Source organism: Phodopus roborovskii, unplaced genomic scaffold, assembly GCF_943737965.1.
Source record: "Phodopus roborovskii unplaced genomic scaffold, PHOROB, whole genome shotgun sequence".
Classification (NCBI taxonomy): Eukaryota; Metazoa; Chordata; class Mammalia; order Rodentia; family Cricetidae; genus Phodopus; species Phodopus roborovskii.
The window spans coordinates 5,721,921-5,747,153 of record NW_026126407.1 but is presented as its reverse complement, the minus strand read 5'-3'; the positions used below and the strand labels follow the sequence as shown (position 1 = coordinate 5,747,153).

The window sequence follows — 25,233 nt, the reverse complement described above, 5'->3', positions numbered from 1 at the left end:
CATTGTTCCTGTGAGGTAGGGCCGCTTCCATAAGGAAGCCCTGAGAGGAATTAAAATAACGGACACTCAAGTGGGAGGGAGGGCAGCCGGTGAGGCACAGGCAAGAGGTGGCAGGCAGGGTGGTATGGTATTTGGAGGAGGTTGTATTCCTCAGAGGCTTGAGTCTCAGAAAAAAAGTGACCAAGACAAAGTCTATTTACATTGTCAGAGCTGTGCCTGGCCCTCCCTACACCCTAACATGGGCAGCCTTCCCTGGCATGCCTTCATCTGGCTCCATATTATCAGCTGCGTCAGCCTCAGGTAGCTACTGTGGAGATCCCAGGCCACCATGAGGAGGACTCTGAAGCAGGAGATTCCCTGACAGGTGGTGCTGCTTGCCGTTTCCTGGGCCAGAGAAGAAACACACAAGGAAGGGAGAAGAAGAAGCCTGGGAGGAAGAGAGGGCTTCTGTCTTCTGACACTGTGTAAACAACACAGACAGACAGAGAGACATGGCACTGGGAGCCTCCTGAGGGAACGGCTGGCAATCATATGGCTTTGTCCTGGCCATATCCTCAGTGGGTCATTGTTGGGCTTTGGAATTCCAGCTAGTCTTCTAGGTTATAGTGGTGATGATGGTGGTGGCGTCGGTTGCTGTGGAAGATGGCTGCACCTAGCAGCTGAGCAGCATGTCTTTGGGATAAAGCAAGTGAGCAAAGAGGAATGCCTGGCGTTCCTCCCCTGCATCGGTCTCCTCAGCCCCTCGGTCCTTCCTACAGTTCTCCCCGAGTACCAGCTCAGTGCAATGCCTTTGTGGGCTCCTGGCTTGCATTTCCTCCATGTATCCCCACCACATGTCAGAAACAGGGCTGTTGTTGGGGGAGGAAGGCAGGATGTGTGGGAAGGCAGGAGGGCATAGCCAAACAGGGCTCTGCAGGGAGAGGGGCCTGCTGAGAGGCCTGCTAGACAGTTGCTCCTGCAGGTTGGCCTCCGGGTGAGAGGAAAGAAAACACTTGGAGAGAGGATATGAATGCCCACTGGCCAGGGGAGCTGTAGAGAGTGAGGGCACCATGTGCACAGCAGAGTTGCCTTTCTTACAGCCCTCAGCCAGGAGTCAGAAGTGAGACCACCTGGGATTGGTCCCAGCTGAATGAAGAAGCACTGAGCACCGGAGGAGAGAGCTTCTCCTTCCCCACAACCTGACTGGACCAACATTGCTATCATTCTCTGCGATAAGACCTAGGATTCCGTGGCTAAGGGCCTGGCCCAACCCCCAACAGTAGAGGGTTTGCAGTCCCGTCTCCCCCATTTCGGAGGAATGTCGCCAACACCCAGCACACACAAGGCGGCAGTACCAAGAAGTGGGAAGCCACCGGGCAGGAGGAGGCAGGACCTAGGAAGGCAAGAAATGAGCTCGTGAGAGCGAATCTACATGTGGACAGCCAGAGTGGACACAAGGACCTTAACTGCTGCTGAAGTCACCCCTGCTCCTCTACCTGCCTGAAACCCTCCTCAAAACGACCAGAGCTCGGAAAGGCTCCGGCCTCTCCTTGCAGTCCCCCACCCTGGCGCCTAGGTGGCACCAAAGGCTCGTGTTGATGATCCCTGCGGCCGGGAGCCGCCCACACCTGCGGACAGAGAGCCATCCAAGTCTTCCTCAATCCAGCTGGGGGTTCTGAGGTCTAGATTCAAGTCCCTCTGGAACAAAGGGGCCGAAGCTTTCTCGCAGCCACAGACTCCTTCCCAGCTGTGATGTTGCTCCCTCTGTTTCCTGGCTAAATGAGGAGAGATAGATAGGGCTGGACACCCCAGGTCCTGGCCTCTCTGCCTCAGGTACAGTCCAAAACAAGTACTGCACCTGCTTTAAAAAAAAAAAAAAAAAAAAGGAAAAAAAATGTAGCAACATTAAATTCATGCTCAAGACTGTGTGTGTGAACAAAACAATCCATACACACTAGAAAACAATGTGCTCCCGTTGAAACGCTGAGCACCTTCAAAGTCTGGTCGTTTGTCGGGTGCCCAGCCCCACGGGCACAGGCGAGTCCGCTGACTAGCACCGATTTTCTCTGCAAAATTGTTTTCATCTGTGGCTAGGTAGCAAGACCGCAGCACCCTCGGTTCCTCCCGAGTACTTATTGGAGACAGCTGCGGCTCCCAGCATGGGGAGGTTCCCGGCTGAGCTCACGTCCCATCTAGAGAACCCAGAACAATGTCAGGGGTCCTCCAAGTCCTTGGAAGGACGGTCTGGATCTGTGTGGTGCCCGATTGTGGTCAAGAACAAGCGCTCTTTGGAAATGACACGGAACAGGATCTAAACACAATTTGGGGCAGATTTGGTAAAGGAAGAAATTAACTTCGGTTAGTGGAGCATCCTCCCGCCCCAAGTCCAAGAGCAGAAGAATCATATTTGCTTTGCCTGGCCCTGTTCCGCGTGTGTGCGCGAGTCTGGACAAGTGTATGAGTGTGGATGAGTATGTGAGTGTGAATGAGATGGGGGTTCTGTCCTCCCACCGGCCAGGACGCACGGACCCCCGCCCCTCCCCCGCCTCCAGCTAGAGCTGAGCTGCGGCCCCGCTGAAAACACAAAGTTCTTCGGTCTCAAAGTGACGCAAAAATTCTTGCGGAGCTCTTTGGCGGCGGCTATCTAGAGATCAGACCATGTGAGGGGCCGCGAGTACAAATAGCGCGGCGGGCGGCGCCACTCCAGCGGCCGCGCCGGTGCCTCGAGGGCGCGAGGGTCGCGCCGCCTCCGCCCGGGACCCGCCGCCGCGCCTCCCGCAGGTGGGTTGCTTTCCATTTTTAATTTTTAATTTTTTTCCTTTTTTTGTCTCTAACCTACGCTCCTTTTCAGAAGCTCTCGGTCCTGCGCTTGACTCTCTGGGCTTAGGGCGCCTTTGTCTTCCCGGCACAATGTCCTTGGGAGGGACCCGATGGAGACCTGGGGGGACCCCCCCAGCACTGGCCTCGCCCAGCCTCGCTCTTCGGCAAAAGTTGCTGTAGTTTCTAGTGGTGGTTCGTGCTTGGGCTTTACTTTTGGGACAAAGGCTGGTGGCTTTATGCAAAGACGCTGGCAGATACAAATAACCAGAAAAACCTTTGACACTTAGAGGTCCAAGCCTCTTTGCGCTCGGATGGCCTTGCTGGTGAGCGCGTGCCAACTCAGACAGCTCACAGGCCATTCAGAATTTATGGGAACGCCAGTGGGCTGTGTCGCACACCGAAGTGTGTAACCAGCAGTTAGTGGGGGCTGGGATGTACATTCAAATTGTTTCTAAAAAGCTGGTGGCCACGAAGGAGATTTTCTTTTTTACACAGGGGAGGGGAGTGTATTGAATTATTCTTTTTTTCAGTTCAGAGTGCTCAAAATATTGAAGGGTAGAATTTCTAAGAGTCAGACAACACAATACGCCTGTGTGTATTTTTATGATCAATTTTGTCCAGAAAAATGAACCAGGTCAATGGATTATTTATGGACCTGCTAGCTCTTATCGTAGTAAGGGGAGATCAAATATTTAATGTGTTTTCAGTTACATAGGAAAAATGTCTAAGAAGATAACACTGGGGTTTGTTTAAATGTAGGGAGCTGGGTAGCATCAGTGGCTGGAAGGCAGGAATGGAGGGGAGGGGGAAGAGCTCAGACTATGGCCCGTCCCTTTTGTGCGGTACTGCTGACACCTGAAGGTGCTTCTTCCTCTCCCAGCCTGGCCCCCAGGTGAGAGTCACTGACTGCTCCAGCCAGGGCTAATGGGAGGGTTCTGCAGTTCAGGCCATCTTAACTTCATTATTTGGGGCAGCTGTGAGGCTTGGCCCTGGTGTCTTTTGTGCCCTGAACAGGCATCCTACCACTAAGCATCATGGAAAGGAAGGGGTTTACATATCTAGGCTGGCAGTTAAACCCTGAAATGCTCTAGGTGCAGCTCTGTGGGGACTTTGCATGGTAAAGTAGACAGAATAATGACTGGCTCTGCCTGGTGCAAGGTCATCTTCCCCTGCTTAGCTGATTCAAGGCTAGCCTTGGTTACATGAGACTTGCCTCAAAAACAAAACAGAGCCCTAACCCCCAAGTGGCTTGTTCAGTTGGGTGTGGAACTTTCCTTACTATCCCTGAACAAGAGGAGATTGAAACTCCTCCACGGACTTGGGATCCATTACACTCTGGTGGCCCTCGAAGGTCATTTCAGAGTGCAAACTCCCAGCCTGTGCCTTCAAGCCTGTTTTAGTTTCCATTATATATGTATCTCCAGGGTGAGGAAGGGGAGATGGACTATGCTGACACCTTAATGGAATCCAAGATCTCAAAAATTCCTCTTGGGGGGAGTTTTAGAATCTTACGAGCGTTTTGATGAAACTTTCAGGGGACAGAACAGGGGGCATTGCACATGGAAGAATTCCCCTGATGGGTGGGTGGTGACTGTGGAATGAGGGTGCTGAGTGAATAGCAGGGGTCAGGTAGCTGGGTTGGGCACTGTCCATGGCAGGCTTGCAAATAGCCTGGGTGCCCTGCCCAAGAGAAACTGGTGATTCTGGAAGTGAAGCCGGTTTGTGGCAGGCCCTTCCTTGTCACATCATTTGGGTCCCCAGGCTGCCTGAATTTTACTTTGGATTACTGCATTAGCAGGATGTGGTCATGACTTAACTCTTAACTTCAGATGCCAATGGCCAGATGGGAAATTACGCAGTCATTTCATGTGGAGGACACAAATAGGGCTTCAGTTTTCAGTAACATTGACAGTCCTTTGGGGCTCATGAACCAGGCTGTTGAGGAAGGGGAGTGGGGGACCTGGGAACTGTGATGTCTGAGGCGGAGTTCCTAACCTTCCTTTTTGAAGAAAGAGCAAACTGTAATCATGATGCAAAATCCCTAAGGGCTGAGACCCTACCAGGGCTGTGAGATGGAGGCCTTCTGGGGATCTCCTTGTGCTTCAGCAAGGGCAGAGCCTTTGGATGCTCAGATACTTGTAAGTTAGGTTCAGTGCCTAAACCACACCCAGCTAGTGGATGGAGTTCCTGAACCCATGCTAGCTGACCTCCAGGCTGACTCCTCTGCTGGTCTTCAGGTTGGGCCCCTCCCTTCAAGGTTTTCAGTGTCCGGCCGCAGGCATAGGTAGGAGACCCACATTTGATGAGACACCTGCTTATTCCTACTTGAAGTGTACAGCTGCAGCTTGTGTGTGTATGGGGGGTCACTTCAAGGAAACTGCTTCCTTCTCAGACTAAGCAGCATCCTAAAGAAAATACATCGTCCCAGGAGAAACCCAGGTGGAAAAATAGATCAAGTTAGTCTTTAAAATGAAACCTGGCATGCCTGATTGTCCCAGAGCAGAGAGGAGCAGTATTTTGCTAGAGTGGGCATTGGACCCACCATGGGCCGACACAGCCACTTTATTTCCAGGATGAACTCTTGGCAGTGACGTTGGTCCACATTAAAAAAAAGTGCCAATCTGTGAGTAACACCTCAGGTGTGTGTGTGTGTGTGTGTGTGTGTGTGTGTGTGTGTGTGTGTGTGTGTGTTTTCCTCTAGGTGGTAACTGAGAAGTTGGATACTTGTTTACTGAACATTAACAATACAAACCAGCAAGTGTTTTTGTTTTTTTCCCCCCAGTCTGTGTCTAACAGGACGACCAAAATCAGTAGAGCTGAGGTGGGTGTGAGGCTTCCGAATGCCTTTGTCATTCCCCCCTCTGCTTTGGCTTCCCCTAGATGCTGGCAGCAGCTAGCAAGCTCCCACCCAACCCTGCTGGACTCGGGGACTTATTAGGTAAGAAGTCATAAGTTAAACTCCACAAGTGGATGAATTCCATGAATGTGCAAAGCCCGAGAAGCACCCTTGCCACATGGATTTTTGGAGGTGTCTGTTTCCCAGGCCCTGACAAGTGAAGGAGGTCTGGGGTCCCAAGGCCCAGCTCTTCCTGACAGTGTTTGCAGTAGGGAGAAAGAGGTGAGAGGGGCTGCATAGGTCAGGTGATGACCCGAAGGTGCTTCTTCTAGGCAAGCTCAGGAAACAGCTGGGTGCTCTGAGAGACTCTAGAGCCCAGGCCAGGTGAAAGGTGGCAGGAGTGTGGAGTCCCGGGCTATTGTCATTCCATGTTTGTATGGTCATTCCGTGTTTGTATGGTCTTCTGGGACATGCTCAAGCGGGGAAAGCCCAAACAGTTTATTCCCTTTGTTTCTGACGTGTGAATAAAATAGGAGTAAACTGAGTTCTTCAACTAAATACCCCCACCCCCAAGGAAGGGCCCCAAAATGAGGGAGTAGAGCATCCAGAAAACCCTAGATGAGAAGCTGTCTTTTGTCATGGTTCTCAGGACCCCGCCAGGCCTAGAACTTGTCCCCTGGCTAAGTGTTTCATTGATTATAGTTGCCATTGCCTTGTTTTGAAGGAACAGAGCTGGATGGAGGAAAAGTAGGGAAGATCCCAGGTGGGGTTAGCAATTCTGAGCATTCCCTGTCCCCAGCCCTGGGAGCACCAGCCTGATCTTCTTGCTGATTTCAACTGAGGCTGGATTTGGTGACTCGGATCCCAAACATGGGGAAACAGAGTCTAGAGGATTAGGAGTTTGAAGCTAACCTGGGTTCCATAGTGAGACTCTTTTTCAAACAAAAAGACCAAAAAAAAAAAAAAAAAAAAAAAAAAAAGGAAAAGCATCTATGTTTGCCAAGTATGTAGAATGTGACATTGGTCATAATATCATTAACGTGATTATGCAAGTTATATATTCAGATATAATGCTTTTGGCTGAACATTTACCCCTAAATATTTCAGTGTGATTTCCTGAAGTTGCCCTCCATGAGCACGTTTCTCTGTCGTGCTATAGGAGTATTAGGCACAATACCGTAATTCAGCTGGTATTCACTTGCCTGTCTCAAAGGTATCCTCATTAGTGGGTGGGGTTACTCTTTGATTGTAAACTACTTGTCTGTGGGACCGGTGTCACTTGAGTTTTGTCTTTCTTTCCTCTTTTTCCACCGCGTGCATGAATGTGTGGGGATGCACTTGCTTGTGTGAGCTCACCTCCCACTATTACCAACGCAGTGCTAGAGTTAGACTGCCACCCTGCCCCGCTCATGTGTGTGTGCTGGGGATCCCATGTGTGTGACTCACTGAGCATTTCCCTAGCTCCTTGCTCAGCTGTCATCTCCTATCTCCCTCCCCTGGCTTGTACATTTTATCGTGTCTGTGCCACATGACAGTGTCTTTAATATGCTCCTATGGAGGAAAAGCAAAGCTGCGATGGGTATCCCTATTTTCTATTGATTTCTAGGTAGGGTGAGAGTCGGTGACAGAGGGCTAGGCTGGCATACCAAAGGCCCTGGTCCATCTCCAGCACTGGAAAGCAAACCCGATTTAAAGTGACATTCCAGCCCTTCACACCTCACTTGTCTTCCTTTGTCCTTGTCCACATACATGCAGTATGGACAGTGTTCTGCTAAAAGCTGTGTGTTGTGGAGGGAATCTTATCCCCCTTTTGTTCTTTAAAGCTAGGTCTCCTGCTAGCCCAGCCTGGCCCTTCACTCTGTCGGCTCTTCCTGCTTCAGCCACCAAGGTGCTGAGATTACAGATGTGAGCCACCAGGGCCAGTTTGAAATTTAAGTTAAGTGGCAAGAGGGCGTTCTGCAGTGGAGGCTTTACCTTGCCTATGCCTGGCTCAAAAAGCCAGAGCCTCCAGGCTCCTCTTTAAGCCCAACTCTGTTGGAATCTTGGAATTGTTGCTGAGATGTTCCCTCCTCCACCTAGGGGTGCACAGTGGGTCTACCCTATGGGGGAGGGGTGGGAGGGACAGGGCCCTTAGGGCGGGACCCTGGGCCTGTGTGAGTTACCTTGGGGGAAGAAACTCTCATCTCTTCTGGGCTCCAGTGGGCTTCAGGTCAGCACAGCAAGGAGCTGCAGTCCCTCCAGCTGGAGAGCCGGATAAGGCTCCAGTGAGCAGGTTCTGGAGTGCAGACCTGAGGCCACAGGGCCTGCTTCCAGAGGGACCTGAAGCAAGCACACAGTGATGAGTAATTGTTCCGAGCTAATCTTGAGCCAGGCTGCAAAGAGGAAGCCTCTTGGAGGAGGAGATCTCTCCACAGGCCTCCCAGAATACAGTGTGATGAGATGTATGGGCATGTTTAAGGGCTCACCCTGAAATAATTTGGGGTGCTCGTTTATCTGCCTTCCAACACAGACCTTGGGAGCACAGCCCCAGTACCTGTTTACAAGTTTCCCAGATGACCACATGTCTTGAATGAGAGGCACAAAGCCAGTGAGCTCCAGTTCCCCAAGTCACAAGCCCTGTGGGCCTTAGTTTCCCTACTTGGAGTGTGAAGTAGAGAGCAGAATGGGTGTCCTGTGTGTTGGTGGCACAGAAACACCTGTCGTTATTTGTTGTTGCCTATGTGCTGTTAGTGCTAAAGCCAGCAGTTGTCACACTATAATCCCAAGAGCCTTTTACTTCCTATGTTCTGCTTCTAAACTGGAGAAACTAATAAGAGGCTCAGAGATGTTAAGTGGCCTGGTCAAAGTCACACAGCCAATAAGTGATGTCTCTGGGTTGTCAGCGTAGATGTGTGAGACAGAAAGGAACACCCTGGGCCCCAGACCTGTTAAATGACTGGAGATGGTGGCTGTCTGAGCATGGTTGCTCATGCTCACTGAGGCTATGCTTGCCTGTTTGCATCAAACCTATTTCTTTTTTTTTTTTTAATGTATATAAAAACCCATTACATTTTTGGCTGCCCTTGGACACATCTGGATCCATTCTGCTGTTCTGCTCCTCTAGACTGTACTCTGTGTGGAGAAATTGGGATGCCTCTTCTCTGCTGTCAGTACAGAACCTTTTGATTTTCCCAGTAACTGTCCCAAAACACTGGAGGAATGTTCCTATTCTTTCCATTCCAGAAAACAAAGGTATCTCTCAAACAAGGGCTCCTTTGCATAGGGCATGGCAGTGAGCGTGGAGGTCCTATCTAAACCAGATTTTGTTTATACCCCACGTCTCTTTACTTCACTTGAGGAGGAAGCTGGGGTCCTTATGGATTCCAGTGTTGATGCTACCCACCTTAGCATGCTCCTCAGCCCTGGACAGATACAAATGCAAGCCAGCACTATACACCACAGAGCCTGAGAAGGGGAATCAAAGAAGTTCCGAGGTCCTGTGGCACAAACTCCTGAGTGACTGCGAGTTAGCATGAGGGACAGCCTCATGCCATTTGTGTGGCCAGTGGGCAGGAACTCCAGGCTCCTCGGCTTCTTCAGGAAGTGCCAGCTTCCCTCTGAACATGGCCTTATATTTTAGAGGACGGTAGGACTGTACTGCTGGTCAGAGTCCATGCCTCTCTAGAGTAGGTTCAATGTTTATTGCTGCTAAAGCCCCACAGTTCTGCCAACCTTGGTAAGCACCTCCTCCCTCACAGAGAATGCAAATTGCCACTTGGCTTGATGACCTGTAATTAATCTTATCTCAGTGTTCAACCCATAATTCATGCTGGAGATTTGTTTTGGTTTTGGAAATGGAAATGGAGTATCCTGAGAAGTGAGCTCGCTTTGATCTTGACAGGTAAAGTCAGAGCACAAAACTCCCAGAATATTTCTTTAGACTGTGCCAATGGGCGTTAAACATAAGAGCCACGGGTATTTCCAGAGGGTCGGGTATTTTATGACTAATGGTTATAATTATTTGCTTGTTCAGACACCAGCTCCCCTGGCTACAGAGACGGTTTGTGAAAAGAAAAAAAAAAAAAAAAATAGAGATTTGACCAGGGAAATTTAAACAGGAACATGTTTTTTCTCTCCTCCCAGGCTCTCCCAGTTTCTTTCAGTTCTGGGGATGGAATCAGGGCCTCAAGGCTCTTACCAGGCAGACACTCTGCCACTTAGCATGGCCCCCAGCCTAGAAACACTTCTTTTTAACTAGCCAGGGACAAATTGAGAGAATTAGTGGGGAATGAGAATGTGAACAGAACGCGAACTATCAGCTAGCAGCCAAGCTGCCCCTGGGGTGGGGAGGAGGTGGGGGATGAGGGTGGGAGATGGGAGCAGACTGCAGCCTCACAGCACAGTTGGGTGCTGGGGTGCCACACACAACTAGCTAGCTTCTCAGCCTGGGATAACAGTGTTTGTGTGCTGAGGGCAGCTGCTGGGGCACTTTCTGCCCATGGATAAATGCAAAGCCTGCCAGGAGGAGGTCTGAGCTGTAATACTGACCTCCTTTGCCGTCTTCCTACCCCGCAGGATAAAAATATCTTTTAGAAAAGCTTTCAGTAGAGGATTCTTAGAAACCAACCTTCTTAACGACCTGTACTTCTCCACCATTGTTTGGGAGGCAGGTGTCAGGAAAGCCAGAGTGGGGCTCTGGACCACCAGTGAGGTTAGAAGGGAGTCAGGAGACCACCAGGAGGGAGTTCAGGCCAGGCACCTTCTGGAGACAGACTGGTAGCTGGGAGGAGTTTTCCTCTAACAGGGAAAGGCAGGGGGACTGAATTGATGGGAGCTTGTGTTGTGGTTTCACCGGGTTGTATGCTGGGTGCTGTGATCAAAAGTGGGGGGTGTGATAGAACCCTAGAAAGTAAAGCTGACGGATAGAGACAGACCGCTGTGGAGAAGCAACCTGGCGTCTCTTGTTGCCTGAGGGATGCTCAGACCAGGTTTATTTTAGTTTTATCAAGTTAGAAAGCACTGGGAAGATATTTCAGGAAACCAGAGCTTTATGATGATTGCGATAAAAATAGAGACTAGGATATTGTCCTTTCAGGGGCCGCTCATCATAGCTGCCAAGAAATGAAGACCATATCTTAGGGGCTGAGCCCCTGGCACCCTGGGAAATACACAGTGCCCCTGAGAGCACCAACCCACACAAATTTCCATCCTTGCTGCAAGATGCCCAAGGGACAGAAACTAAAACACGGAATCTGGAACACACTCTTTGGCTCCTGAGGCTGTGGCCTCTTCCCTTCCCCAAGGTCTGTCCTCTGAGTTGATCCACCCTCCATCCCACAATTTAAGTGTGAGGAAAGTTCTGATATTGGAGCTGGGGAGCAGTTCCTTCAGGCAAGACAGAGAAGAGAGTAAGGAACCATGCTTGATCCGTCACTGTCCACTGTAGGCCATCCTCACCCTTGGGGACACTTTCCACACCCACTGTTTGGTTGTCAGGCTTTCCTGTGTTTAGTGTGAACAATCATGTTCAAATTCAACATAGTTCTCTCTTTAACTATATTGATATATCAGCATCACCCCACCCCACATGTGCGCGCACACACGTACACATGTGTTAAATACATTTAAACATAAATGTATATTATATAAATATATATGTAATACATATTAAATGTAAACATATAAACATAGGTGTTAACTCATGGCAGGTGAGGGAGCATGTGGCTATGTTTAAAGTTTATCGGGGCTGGGGCTCCAGCTCAGTGGTAAGGCAGGTATGTAGCACATGAGAAGCCATGGTTTGATCTCAAGCACCACAAAAAAAAGGGCCAGTCTAGGTCACACAGTGGAGAGCTGGCAGAGTCTGGATGCTGGCACAACAATCAAGCAGAATGAGGCTCTGTCTACACTGATTTGTATCGTGGATTAATAAGGATCAGGGAAAAAACAGATAGGCGGAACACATGTCTATTCAGGGAGAAATAACTTACAACAGAGACAGATGGTTCCTGGTCCCAAGAATGCCTCTGGATGCTCTCTGTCCCCATCCAGCAAGCAAGAGAGTGCTCAGGGCCGCTTCTCCAGACCTAGTTCCCCAGACCTAGTTCCCCTGGCCACTTACTTACCCAGACCCCAGGTCATGTCTGCTCCTGTCCCCACCACCAGTGGGCGTGGTCCGTGCAACAGGTGAGTGAGTATCTCACTACACTTGTGTCAGAATCCCCTATTCTTTTCAGCATTTGCATCCTTGATTCTGAGGTAGGATGGGGGCCAAACAGCTGGGCAGGGTAGGCCCAAGGACATGTTCATACTTATATGCATGTATACCCTATCTACATGTAACCAAATTACCTCTTGTTTCTCTAAATATTTTTGGAAACAGCCAATCCTTTTAAAACCCAAACTTTCTACTTTACAGTTAAAAAAAAAAAAACATTGAACACAAAACTCTAATTGCTCTCTTCTTTGCCAATATTTATATCCACAGTGTGTTCAGGTTTTTTATTCTGTGTATGTGTGTGGGAACTCTGTGTATGCTAAACAAATAAATGCCTTACCACTTAGATATATGCCTAGGCCCTCACGATATTTTTGTCTTCACACCCGTCTGTATCGAGAGTTATGGGCTGTATAGAGCTATGATGTAGCTTGGTTGGTAGAGTGCCAGTGTGCAGAGTCCTACATTCAATCACCTGCATGAACCCAGGCACGGTGGTACACTCACGTGATCCTCGCACTCAGAGGTGGAAGCGGAAAAATCAGACAAATTCACATTCATCCTTACCTACATGGTAAGTTCAAGGCCAGCCTGGGCTTGTTGATCCCATCGACGAAGCAAAAAGAAAGGGAACATATGGGGTTTCCTGAAAACGCTAGTAGGAAGGAGCTGAGCATTTGCCCTCCTCCCATGGTTTGGCTTTGAGGCTGGCATGGGATCTCTGCCATTGTGAGCAGTGTAAGAGTCCATTTCTAGAATGACATGACCTTAACGAAGCAGAGGCATAGTCTAATTCCCAAACTGTCAAGAGCTTGAAAGAAATGGAGAGTGACCTAGAAGGCTTTGGCTGCTTCCAAGTTTATAGCAGGCAGAAGGTTTAAAGTCCAAAAGGGCTCAGATTTCTACTCCATGTGTAGAAATCTCACCCTCAGTCCTGAAGAGAGCCCAACTGCTCCCCTGCACCCATCATGGCAGTACAATAAAGGTGTGGCTGCCAGGGCCCAGCCTTCTGCAGGGGCACGTGGGAACAGGGTCACCAGGCAAGTGTGGGGCCAGTGGGCTGCACGCTTCTCCTTGACCCGCTGGAGGAGCACACCAGCCAGTCTGCTCATGGCTGCAGCCACAGGTGGCTTAGCCCCAGAAGTTGCTGGCAAGTGGCAAGAAGTATGACTGACTGGTGAGGAGCAGTGACAGACACGGCCCACTGGGACCTGCAGAGGACCTGGGAAGGCTGAATGGTGGAGGAGCATGGCTGGGCTGGACACAGCTGCAGGAAGCTGGAATTTTCTGGAGCCCGGCAGGGAGCGTGAGAAAAGACCCAGATATAAGGGGCATTGGACACCACCCAAGGGTGGTATTTTGTCTCTCTTTTCTTCAGACCACCTAGGTAGCATATGTAAACTGTGACATCAGGTGCTGTTTAAACGGAGAGGACTGTCCCTGCTGGCAGGCAGAAGTTGCAGCTGTGCTGCGGTCTCTAGGCATGGCATCCAGGACTGGGCTCTCTGGCTCTGCAGGGAACCTCTCCTCACATTCCTCTGGGTTACTGATAAACTACAGGGGACATTGGTGTCCCTCTAAATGACGCAAGTGCTGGTTCTTTAGAAGAGCCCGTGCAAGCAGTCTTGGTGATTTGCTATTTTTGTTTTGTTTCCTTTTCAAATTGCTTGATGGTGATTTGACACTCTCCCTTTGTGGAAAGGTTTAGTTGATTTTATTGACTCTGAGCAAATGGGCTGGCTTACAGATAAGAACATTTGTAACCCTGTCACCTAAGACCATTCCCTGCACTCAGGAAGCTGCAAAAGGAGGCCTGCTGCCAGTACAAGGGCTATCTATCCTGCTGCAAGTTCAAGGCCAACCTGGGGTACAGAGTGAGACCTTTCTTAAAAAATAAAACATGGATGATTACTACTCCAAACAAACGGACCCCTGCTTTCTCTCTTTCTCTGTATGCTTTCCCAACAGAGCTCTGCTTTGTCGTCATAACACTGGGAGGAGAGTCAAGCCAAGTTTGGGTCCTTAGATGGGCATCAGTGTCACTTACTGACCAACAGAATGGAGACCACACCCTTGAATTCTCAGCAAGTGCTGTCAGCATGCAAGGCCAGAGAGGACTGTCAAGAAAATGGTGTTCTACAGAAGGGTGTCCCCACCCCAGGGGACAGGGCAGAGCCTGGCCAAATATCCAATGGGTATTCTGCAGTTCCCAGCACGAGTGCAGGAGACGAAGCTACACACTCTATGCCAGCTGCCACCACCACCCTGGTGGCTGAGATTCGCCAAGGGGAGCGGGAGACCTGGGGCAAGAAGATGGATTTTCTCCTGTCTGTCATTGGCTATGCGGTAGACCTGGGCAACATCTGGCGTTTTCCCTACATATGCTACCAGAATGGCGGAGGTTAGTACCATGGGCCACCAGCAGAGGCTCTCACCCAGGGGTGGGTCGATGACCCTCATGGGAGGCCATAAGGCAAAACACATCTTTACTGTCCCGTGTGACTGACATGAGTATGAGAAATGTGAAACCTAGGCTTTCATGCTAGTCAAGTCTCCAGTCAACCACAATTCCTAAGGTAGCCTGCATGGGGCTTTCAGTCTGTGAAGCTGGGCCTGCGCTCTCCAACACATGACCTTGGGTTTACAGCACTGTCTGTTTTTCATTTGCTGAAGAGCTTTCCTTCTCATCCTGTGTTAGTCAAGCTTCTATTAGTTGAGTCAAAAGCAAGAAAACACGCCCCACACTGCTGAAGTTCTGCTGGCAGAGCAGGGAGGTATAAGGCCTATGGGAGGAAACCTTAGTAGGTGGCTGGCTGTAAGGCTCCAGACCCTGCTGGGACATTGGGCTTGTGTGAGATCAGAGAACAGTACTAGTTTAGGTCCAAAGTCTTTAAGTTATGAGACTTGATGTGATCCAGAGTTGAACCCAGCCTCTGTGACATTCACACCAACCTCAGAGCATTCATGGCCACATTTACATCTCTTGTGTTGTAGAGGCCGTGTCTTGTCCATCCTAGTGACCCTAAGGGTCTAGTTATGTTGTTGACTGTTATGTGTGAGTTGGGGAGCATGAGAGTATGCAGAGCAGACTGGGAGACGGGTGAGTATGAGTTGGGGAGCATGAGAGTATGCAGAGCAGACTGGGAGACGGGTGAGTAGGTACTGACCCTCTGTGTGGATACTGGGCAGGAAGAAATAGGTGTCAGTCGGTAGACATGTGTTTTGACAAACTGTATGAAAGACAACTACAATGAGATCCGGAGGTAATTCATTTATGTCATCCAGACTTCTGTGACCTGACACAGTTTCTTTGTCTTTTAATGGCTGTTCTGTGGCTACGAAGGCAGCTCCTTGGGCCATGGGAGTTTGCACACCTCTTCACTGGTAGGACTGGAAATCATATTCTCCTTATCTCCCATTTGGCAGGACGTTTAGCCTGAGCCTTATGTGAGAGGCTGGGTCCTTGGTGACATTTCCTACTGTAAAGCCAATTGGGTAAATCCTTTGGATGAGTTGAGGGTCACCATAAAAACCCAGCAAGGTTTTGATTCTCACGTCAGGTTTGCTCACAGTGACTGTAATCACTTGGTTGCATCTGTGCGGATCATCAGATAGTTCCACAGTGTTCCCACAGCTGTACATCTTCATGGGGTCTAGGGTGGACCCTCCGGGAGGTCAGTTTTTAGAGTCACCTGTGACTGTGGTGCGTGACCCTCTGGCACCATCATCTGTTGGGATTGGAAATCAGAGCTCAGACAAAGAGGGAGGGAGGTGGTCCTTGTTCATAGTGGTGAACATCATGTTTAGAGGGTAAATTTACTGTACTAGGCTTATGGAAATAAAAGGGTTTCTTTTTGATTGTATAAGTCATGAGGAATTTGCTCCTACCTTGAGTGTACCCAGTCAGCTGGCCCAAGATGACCTGCTTCCTGGTGCAGTTAGGCTAGTCTTAAAAAAAAAAAAAAAATGCTGATTATTGCAAAATATTTCACTGCCTCCACTACTCTTACAAGGTTAGGGCCACAAAATTAAATAGGCTAGTTGCTAAGTTCTACTTTTGTATAAAATGCTTGCTTGCTTGGATGGCTGAGGCTTGGACGTTGGCGGTAAAACCAAGCCTCTCCCTCACCCAAACAGCATATGAGTTAATTTGGTATAACTTGGTGGGTTTTGCCTTTACAATCCTTTGGCTAACAATAACCGGGGCTTTGCCTAGAGAACTCTTTCTGGTTTGGTCCTGGCCTCTAATTTACTAAAACCCAAACTTGAGTCAGATTGGTGACTCTCTGAACCACCCCAGACCTACAACAGTGCTGGCACCTGCTCTGTTGACTCTAGCCCAGCCTCTTTCCCCTTACCCCCTCAGGCACCTCTTTCTGTGTTGTTCACTGGGTTTGTTTGTCTTTTGCTTGCTTGTTTTTGCTTTGATCTGCCCTGAAACACTTAGTTTCATTTCTTGTTGCTTCAGTGAAATACCAAGACAAAAACAGCTTAAAGAGAGTTATTTGGCTCATAGTGCCAGGCTACAGTCCATCACACTGAAAGTTCTAGATGGCAGGAACTCCAAGCAGCTAGTCACATGCATGCGTACATGCTGGCTCAGCTGAGGGTCTCCTTCTCCTTTTCATTCAGTCCAGGGCCCGACCCGTGAGGTAGTGCTGCCTACATTCTGGATGGGGCTTCCCATGTCCATTAACACAGTTAAAGTCTCTCATGGGCCAACCCAATCAAGATTTCTGGGTGTGGTGGCCATGCCTTTAATCCCAGTACTTTCAAGGCAGCGGCAGGCAGATCTCTGTGAGTTTGAGGCCAACCTGGTCTACAAAGTGAGTTCCAGGACAGCCAGGGCTGGTACTTGAGAAACCCTGTCTCAAAAAGCAGAAATCCAAACAAACAAAAAGACTTCCTCCATTGGGAGCCCTTCCCAGGTTATACCCACCAAGTTATACCAAATTAACAATGTCAACAGTCATGCTCACCAACTCAACCAGGGGTTCACACTTGATAGTACCCCTGGGACTTTGTCTAGTGGGACCTCTCACAAAGCACAAGACCAGGCCGCCTACTGTGAACTCATCTCCACATCAGCAGGCCCATCTGGGGACAGATGTGGGCAGGAAGTAAAATTGTCTCCTTTCTGCCACAGGTGCCTTCCTCCTCCCCTACACCATCATGGCCATCTTTGGGGGAATCCCGCTTTTTTACATGGAGCTTGTACTGGGCCAGTACCACCGAAATGGGTGCATTTCTATATGGAGGAAAATCTGCCCGATCTTCAAAGGTAACAACTGAATGGCCTGAGGGTCGGGAGGAGGTGCCTGACAAGGCACATAAACGGCCGGGACCTAGTTCTTTAGTCTCTTAGGCTTTATGGGTCTGAGTTGCCCTGTGAACTTGCCTTTCTCACCCACTGCCTAGGGATTGGCTATGCCATCTGCATCATTGCCTTCTATATCGCCTCCTACTACAACACCATTATAGCCTGGGCCCTCTACTACCTCATCTCCTCCTTCACCGACCAGCTGCCCTGGACAAGCTGCAAGAACTCTTGGAACACGGACAATTGCACCAACTACTTCTCCCAGGACAACGTCACCTGGACACTCCATTCCACGTCACCTGCTGAGGAGTTTTACTTGTAAGTACATGTGAGGGGGGGTGTGGTCTGTTAAGGACAGGCCATATGCCCCATCTTGGCATCTTAGGAACCAAAAACTCTTCACCCTTCTCCTGTCAGACTTCTTTTAAAGTGTTTCATTAGCAGATAGTAGTTATACAAAACAGGTCCCATTGTGACAGTTACACACATGGATATATATCTTGCTTACATTCACTATTATCTCCCACTCACCACCTTCCTAACTCATTCCCCTTCTATGGTCATTGTTTGTTTGGTTTTGTTTTTCTATGCTGTCTGATGATTGCTGTCAGGAACATGGGCAACTTACCAGTGCTACACCACTGGAGAAAATATCTTATCCCAGCAAACTTTGACTGCCTATAGTCAGGGATGGGTGGGATCTCGTGACCCCTTCCAGGTCTCCTGAGATTTGAGAGGTGAAGCCTGTCAAGATTAGGGAACAAATGTGAGTGTAGGGACGGCAGCATTGCCCTCTCCGGGATTTGGAGTTGGGACTCTATCCCGACTGCTCCATAAACTGACCCCTCCTTGTCTCTACACGCCATACATCAGGCCAAACCGCTCCACCATGTCCACACTGACCCTACCTTCACTCCCCAGAGTTACTCCTCTGCATTAAAGCTATCCTTTTTGTTGGCTTCTCCTCCTCCAGCTGGTTGCCATGGAAACAAACACCCTATTACTTCAGTTGTTCAAAACTTGTTTCTGATCTGGTGTGCTGACTATGTGAGTGGGACCTGCCCTTTGGAAAATACTTGTAGAATCTAGGATTTTTTTCCTTATGGTATTAAGGATTAAACCTAGGGTCTTACACATGCTAGGCAGTTGCTCTTCTAGTATGCTATTCCCCCAGCACAGTAGTATTTTTAACATGGGACTTTTAGGCAATAGTAGCCCAAATACAGAGCTAATTTTGAGTGAAGGGCTCATTGTCACACACAGATTACCATGTAGTGCAAAGCTGGTCATGCCAGCTGAGAGGTTCTGGTTCTAGACAGTGGATGAGGAGAGATCAGGCCTGGCTGTGGGCTGAATGCTCCTCCTAGGGCCATCCAGGGTTCTTTCAGAAGGAGCAAGGCCCATTCCAGCCCCTCCTGAGGCCCCTGCTGGTGTGCACTGTCCTCTGGTGGCATCTGTCGTGTGCCCAGGTGGCTCTCACAGGTCCTTCCTCTGTCTGTCACTCCAGGCGCCATGTCCTGCAGATCCACCAGTCTAAAGGACTCCAGGACCTGGGGACCATCAGCTGGCAGCTTGCTCTCTGCATCATTCTCATCTTCACCATTATCTACTTTAGCATCTGGAAAGGAGTTAAAACATCTGGCAAGGTGAGGAGGACTCTGCTGCTGCTTGTCCTGAACTGCCCAGGACCCCACAGTGTCACACAAACTCAAGACCATTACCCCGGACAGCTACTGAGCAGGAGAAAATCAGTTTGCCTCAACACCAAACACATTCTGTGATACTTTCTTCATCACATCTGTTAGAAGGTTCTAGAAATTAACTGATATCCTCTACATGTAAGTGCATCTAATTAAATGAAGGTACATTATATTAGAAAATGTATAGGGGCTGGAGTAGGCAAAGTGCTTGTCACAGAAGCATGAAGACTGGAGTGTGTGTCACCAGCACTCATGTAAAAAGCTGCACATAGTGCATAGTGTGTGGCTGCAATCCCAGCATGGGGGGAGCAGGAGGCAGAGATGGGGGACCCTTGGCTTGCTGGCCAGTCAGGTTAACTGAGTGGGTGAACTTCAGGCTTGGAGAGCACAGTCAGGTGAATACCACCTGAGGAAGACACCCAGTGTGTCAACCTCTGGCTTCCACACATACATGCATGCACTGTGTGTGTGTGTGTGTGTGTGTGTGTGTGTATAAATTCTTTTAGCCTTGTGGGTTGCCAATATTGGCCATAATTTACTGGAAGCTACTCAAGAGCCAAACCCAGAGCTTTTCTACACTGGCTAATTCTATTGCTTGCCGCTAGATTCTGTCAGATGTGGAGCAGACTTAAAGGTAGGGAGTACTGGCAAGCAGTCAGATCCCTGAAGGCAGTGGAGTTTTGTTACTGCTGCTTACTGTCTGTCTGCTTTTTCAGAACAGCATTTCACTATGCGGCCCATGCTGGCCATGAACTCATAGGAATCCTCCTGCCTCAGTGTCTGAAATGGCAGAATTACAGCAGTATGTTACACCCAGCCTCAGGCTTGGAGATATGGATCCTCCTGCCCCCCACGCTGCTTCCTACAGTGACAGAATAAATGGACCCCCATTCCCAGAGGTCATCAGTAGAAAGACAGTGCCACCACCTGTCTCCTCTCTTTGCTGTCTCTGGGACAGTTTGGTAGTAACCCATGTTTCTATTCTTCATTCTAGGTGGTGTGGGTGACAGCCACCTTTCCTTACATCGTCCTGTCTGTCCTGCTGGTGAGGGGGGCCACCCTTCCTGGAGCCTGGAGAGGGGTTGTCTTCTACTTAAAACCCAACTGGCAGAAACTCTTGGAGACAGGGGTAAGACATTGAGGGCCTGATTTTCACTAGATGAAGCCAACTCTCTTTCAAATAGGACAGCAGGGACAACTCAAATTTAATGTACAAGTCAGCAACGATACTTTAGATCAGAAATACAAGCACTAAGAACACAGTGTCTTGAGGCCACTGAACGGTAGGAAGAGAAATCACTTATATTTCACCAGAGAAGTGGCCATCCCTGCAATGGGCCTGGAAACTGGCTTGTGCCCAGCGAATGGCCGCACAGAGGCCTGAGGGGTGCTGCTTTGCTCTGCTGCAGCCCAGGTCTCACGCATACCCTGTGCCTCCCCTGCTGTGTTCCAGGTGTGGGTGGATGCTGCTGCTCAGATCTTCTTCTCTCTTGGCCCGGGCTTTGGGGTTCTCCTGGCTTTTGCTAGCTACAACAAGTTCAACAACAACTGTTACCAGTGAGTACGTGGAACTGTTGGGCAAGCTTGGAAATGGAGAGACAGACAGTCCAAGGAAGGCAATGGTCTCAAACCCGACCATGAGGGCACTGTCCCTCAGGGGTATCACAGGTCCTTGGCCATTCATCCATGGCCTTAGTGCCCATCCAACCCATATCTTTACCCAGTCTATTCAGAAGTTGAGAAAGTCTCCAAGCTACTTGTGTTTTATGAGAGTCATATATATGAAATAAGAAATTCAGGGGATGATGGTGCATTCCTATAGTCTCAGCACTTGGGAGGTAGAGACGGAAGTGATGAGTTCAAGGCCAGCCTCAACTACAGACTGAGTTCAATGTTGTGTTGAGCCACACAAGATCACTCCTAGAACAAGGAAATGTTTTATAACAAGGTTATTAAAAAATGCAGTATACCATAGTTAATATACTTTATAATTAGCTAGGCATGGTAGTGTATACACCTTTAATCCTAGCATTTGGGAAGCAGAGACAGAGACAGATCTCTGAGTTCACCTGGCCTACAAAGCAAGTTCTAGGATGGCTAGGACTACACAGAGAAACCCTGTCTCAAAAATCATGCTTCCATATGTTAAACAGGACTATTGCATTGATGGTGGCTTGAATGCCACTGATCATCTTTAGAGATTAAATCTTCCTGTACAGATGGCAATGTCCAGCAGTCCATTTATACCATTATTGATATAATTATGGAATCTGTTCTTTCTGAAGGTGGGGGAGGAGTTCCCACACCCTCTAAGGACTGTGGCCTTGTTCTGAGATACCATCTAAAGCTATGTAATGAAATCTTAAAACTTTCAAGGTTTCTCCTCAGCAGTCGTGTGATTTAAAGATAGTATTGAAATTCCAGTTTCACGAACGTGAGGTCGAAGCCCCTTCTGGGACCCCTCTGGCTAAGGCCCCACTCCAGGGCACTGCCTCTCCTGGTTAAAGTCCATGGTACTCTGTTTTCACAGCAAGAAGCTCTCCCTGTTCCCCTCTTACTCTGTAGCTCATAGCTCTGTGGCTTTGAGCTCACAATCCTCCTGCCTCACTCAGCCTTCCAAGAGATGGAATTAAGGCACATGCTACTACTGTACCTGGTTTATGTCTTAAAACATCCCTGACCTGCCTTCCCCATGCTCTGTGTGGCGGCCACAGCATTTGGGAGTAGAGCTCTGGGGGAGGTGGGGGGTAGGATGGGCATGGGGAATCGAGACACAGAGAAGGGTTTCTTAGACTCCCTACCCCAGAAGTGTCTCAGGCATCCTGGGTTTTCCACTCCAGAGACGCCCTGGTGACCAGTGTGGTGAATTGCATGACAAGCTTTGTTTCTGGCTTTGTCATCTTCACGGTGCTTGGCTACATGGCAGAGATGAGGAATGAGGACGTATCCGAGGTGGCCAAAGATGCAGGTAGGATCCAGGGCTCTGTGTATGGAATTGATACACGTTGGCTCTCTAGAAATACTTTTCAACTGTTCTTTTAAATTTTCAACAATTTGAAAGAAACTTAATTGCCCTGGTGATCTCAGCCCACCCATGCATTCAGTTCTCTGTGCCCAGTGCATGATGGGATTAAAAATATGACTTGTATGATAGCTTTAAAATCAGTGGGTTTGGGCACTGGGATAATCTCGTGGAATGGTCCAGTCCTCAGGACTTCCCTTGCAGAGAGATAAGATTTAACTGATATGGCCGGCCATGTTGCTTCATGTTTTCATGGGAAGTAGCATAACAGATATTTAAAGCAACGAGACCAAGTAGTTAAAGCCCCAGGTATTTTGGCCAGATGTAGTGCTTGGACCAAATGACAGCATCCCTAGCTAGCCATGAGGGTTTGAGAACTTGTCACATTGTCAAAAGAATTTTAAGAGCTGGAGGGGTAGGTTGTAGGTCAGTGGTAAAGCACTTACCTATGGTGTTCAGATGCTGGAGTTCATATCATAGCACCCCCAAATGTAAAAAGAAGGGGTGACTTAAAAATGAATGGCTGGGGTCCTCAGTCCCTCTCCTGCTATTCTGGTGCTGAGGACAGCGCAGGGTACTTCAACTGTAGCAGTCCTGGCCCTGACAAAACAGAGTCATCACATACTGGGGCTTGTTGGGTCCCAGTCTTAAGTCTCTTCTAGATCCTGGGTTGAAAGACACAGTTTTCAAGGTGAATAATCTTCCCCCAGCTTTGCAAAGTGTCAGGTGTGGTGGATGAAGCAGCCTTTGATACTGACAAAAGCTGATTCCCCACAGAGGCCTGTGGTGAGAACCACAAACTTCTGTGTAGCCCAGTTCTACATGGCAGGATGGGTCTCAGCATCCACCTTCTCCTCTTCCTCCCTCTCCCTGTTTTAGGCCCCAGCCTCCTCTTCATCACGTATGCAGAGGCTATAGCCAACATGCCAGCATCTACATTCTTTGCCATCATCTTCTTCCTCATGTTAATCACATTGGGTTTGGATAGCACGGTGAGTAGAGACAGAAAAATGGGTCTGGGAGGATGAGAGGAAAAGGGATCAGGAAATGGCTAGACTCACTTCCTCGCACCCAGGCCCTCACGTGGTACTGTTTGCTATCTCCTGGTAATTCCCTTCTTCCTCCTCTGATCCTCCCCATTGTGTCCCCCAGTCCATTCCTCTCAGCAAGGCACCTTTTGCACTGGGTACAATAGAGAGTTATTACTGGTATAATGTAGGGAAAGTGCCTGGCACAAAGGGCTCAGCATATATAAATTATTTTCCTTCTTTCCCCCTGCTGGCACCTAAGGGCTCAGCTCAGAGACTTGTAACTGTTAGTATAGAGAGCATTGAGCTGGCCTTGGAGCAGACAGTCTCTCCCAGACACACCAAATGCTGAAGTTTTGTGTGCTGTATTTTCTTGCCTGCATGGCCCAAGTGATGGTTTCTGATGATGGTATCAGATGGAAGTAGGTTTCCAGCCATGTTCACAGGCCAGTGAGTGGGCGAACTGGGCTTGACCAGCTTGACTGTTCACTTGGTGGTCTTATCTCTCTTCCTGTCCACTGTCCTTAAAGCACAGGCTTGTCCCAAGACTGCATTGTGACCATCTGCATGTATGTTTTTAGTTTGCAGGCCTGGAAGGCGTGATAACAGCGGTGCTGGATGAGTTTCCACACATCTGGGCCAAGCGTCGGGAGTGGTTTGTGCTCATCGTGGTCATTACTTGCATCTTGGGATCCCTGCTCACACTGACTTCCGTGAGTCCTAGGGCCTTTGGCTACTGGTGGCCTCTATCGGGCTCCAATACTCCACAAGCAGAGTGGATCCTCCCCCCCCCCACTTCCACAGTGTGCTCACTTGAGGGCCTCAAGGGGTGTTGCTAGCACTATTAAAAACAGGGGCTGAGGATTCAACTTAGTATGAGGTTGCTTGCTTGGCATAATGTGAGGCTCTGGGTTCAATTTTCAGCAATGAAAACTTTGTCACCAACGAGAAGTTATTTCTGCATTACCTTCTGTGAGATCTGTGCATGGCATGCAGGATGGGAGTGCTTAGTGTTTCACAACAGACCCAGTTATGTTTCAGGCTTGAAGAAATACCTGGGGAGAAGTTAGGATTTGCATTTCCAGCCTTTTCCACTTTTCAGGGGTGCTTTGTCCTGGGGGCCTGGTCTGCAGGCTGGTGTCTTGGGTGCAATGCTACTGTCTCCTTTAGAGCTCTCTCTGAAGAAGTCAGAGCCTTTCCAGTCTCCCCTCTCCCATTCCCTGTCTTTGTTTAGTAGCCAAGGCAAGTATAGTAAAGTACACATCAGTTAGTGTGACATCATGGGCTTCCTGGCTCAAGCCATGACCTCAGTGACTTCAGCAATTTCCCAGGGCAGGGCAGGGCAGTGCACAGGTCTTGGAGGGGTCAGAAGTTAGACACAAAGGCACACAACAGTGACCTGCATGCTTTTGTGTCATGTTGGTCATTCCACTTTCAGAGTTTGTCTTTTCTTTTTCTAGGCAGGGTTTCTCTATGCTGTCCTGGAACTTACGCGATGTAGACCAGACTGGTCACAAACTCAGAGATCCTCCTGCCTCTGCCTCCCTAGTGCTGGGACTAAGGGCATGTACTGCCATGCCCAACATCCAGATTCAGTATTACAGTTGTGGGTTCTCCGAGTTTGAGTCTATGAAATGGTCAGTAAGTGGGAAGTAGAGTCTGTTCAGAGTTTATCTCACAGGGTAGTAGGTAAAACAAGGATGAGTTAAGGGGCTGAGGGCTCAGTGGTAGAGCCTCACATGCCCCTGGCTGTGGGTTCAGTGTCATCTAAGGTGTCAGATGAGGACAGCCCTGGGGTACCCTCCATTCAGAAGTTTCTGCAGGCCTTTGTATTCGTAACGAGGGGGGTTGTGCCTCAGGAGACTGTTAACCACATCTGTAATCTCGTTCCTAGGGAGGGGCATATGTGGTGACACTGCTGGAGGAGTATGCCACAGGGCCCGCAGTGCTCACAGTGGCACTCATAGAAGCAGTTGCCGTGTCTTGGTTCTACGGTAAGGAGCCGCTTCCAGGGAGGACTCATTCTTGATTGCTGTCAGTCTGCATGGAGCCGGGCACTGATTTCATCAGGAGGACAGGAAGGGGCAGCTGGCTAAGTGTGATCTCCTGACAAGTCTAAGATAATCTCAGCGGAGGGCTCTCTATAGCTGTCCATCATTTCCTCTGCACTGTACCCGGATATTTTTTTTTTTTTTTTACATTTACGAAGGAGAGAACAGCTAAAGTCAGCGAGTTCACTCACAGTGGCAGTTTAGGACCTGATGTACAGAGTACTGCTTTGAGAGTGCCCCGGAGAGTACTGCTTTGAGAGTGCCCCGGGTTTAAGCTTCTT

General features: G+C 49.1%; 1 protein-coding gene across 1 annotated transcript in view; it reads left to right on the top strand.

Moving 5' to 3' along the window:
* The first annotated feature begins 2,550 nt into the window (after nt 1-2,550).
* Nucleotides 2,551-25,233, top strand: part of Slc6a4 (solute carrier family 6 member 4) — a 32,557-nt gene continuing 9,874 nt past the window's right edge. The window contains exons 1-11 of the mRNA XM_051179957.1: nt 2,551-2,760; nt 13,800-14,232; nt 16,978-17,112; nt 17,250-17,469; nt 18,659-18,797; nt 19,846-19,980; nt 20,305-20,408; nt 21,692-21,819; nt 22,753-22,865; nt 23,483-23,614; nt 24,796-24,895. Of these exons, the coding sequence (XP_051035914.1) occupies nt 13,890-14,232; nt 16,978-17,112; nt 17,250-17,469; nt 18,659-18,797; nt 19,846-19,980; nt 20,305-20,408; nt 21,692-21,819; nt 22,753-22,865; nt 23,483-23,614; nt 24,796-24,895 (1,549 nt within the window). The 5' untranslated portion in view covers nt 2,551-2,760; nt 13,800-13,889. The remainder of the gene's footprint in view (nt 2,761-13,799; nt 14,233-16,977; nt 17,113-17,249; nt 17,470-18,658; nt 18,798-19,845; nt 19,981-20,304; nt 20,409-21,691; nt 21,820-22,752; nt 22,866-23,482; nt 23,615-24,795; nt 24,896-25,233) is intronic.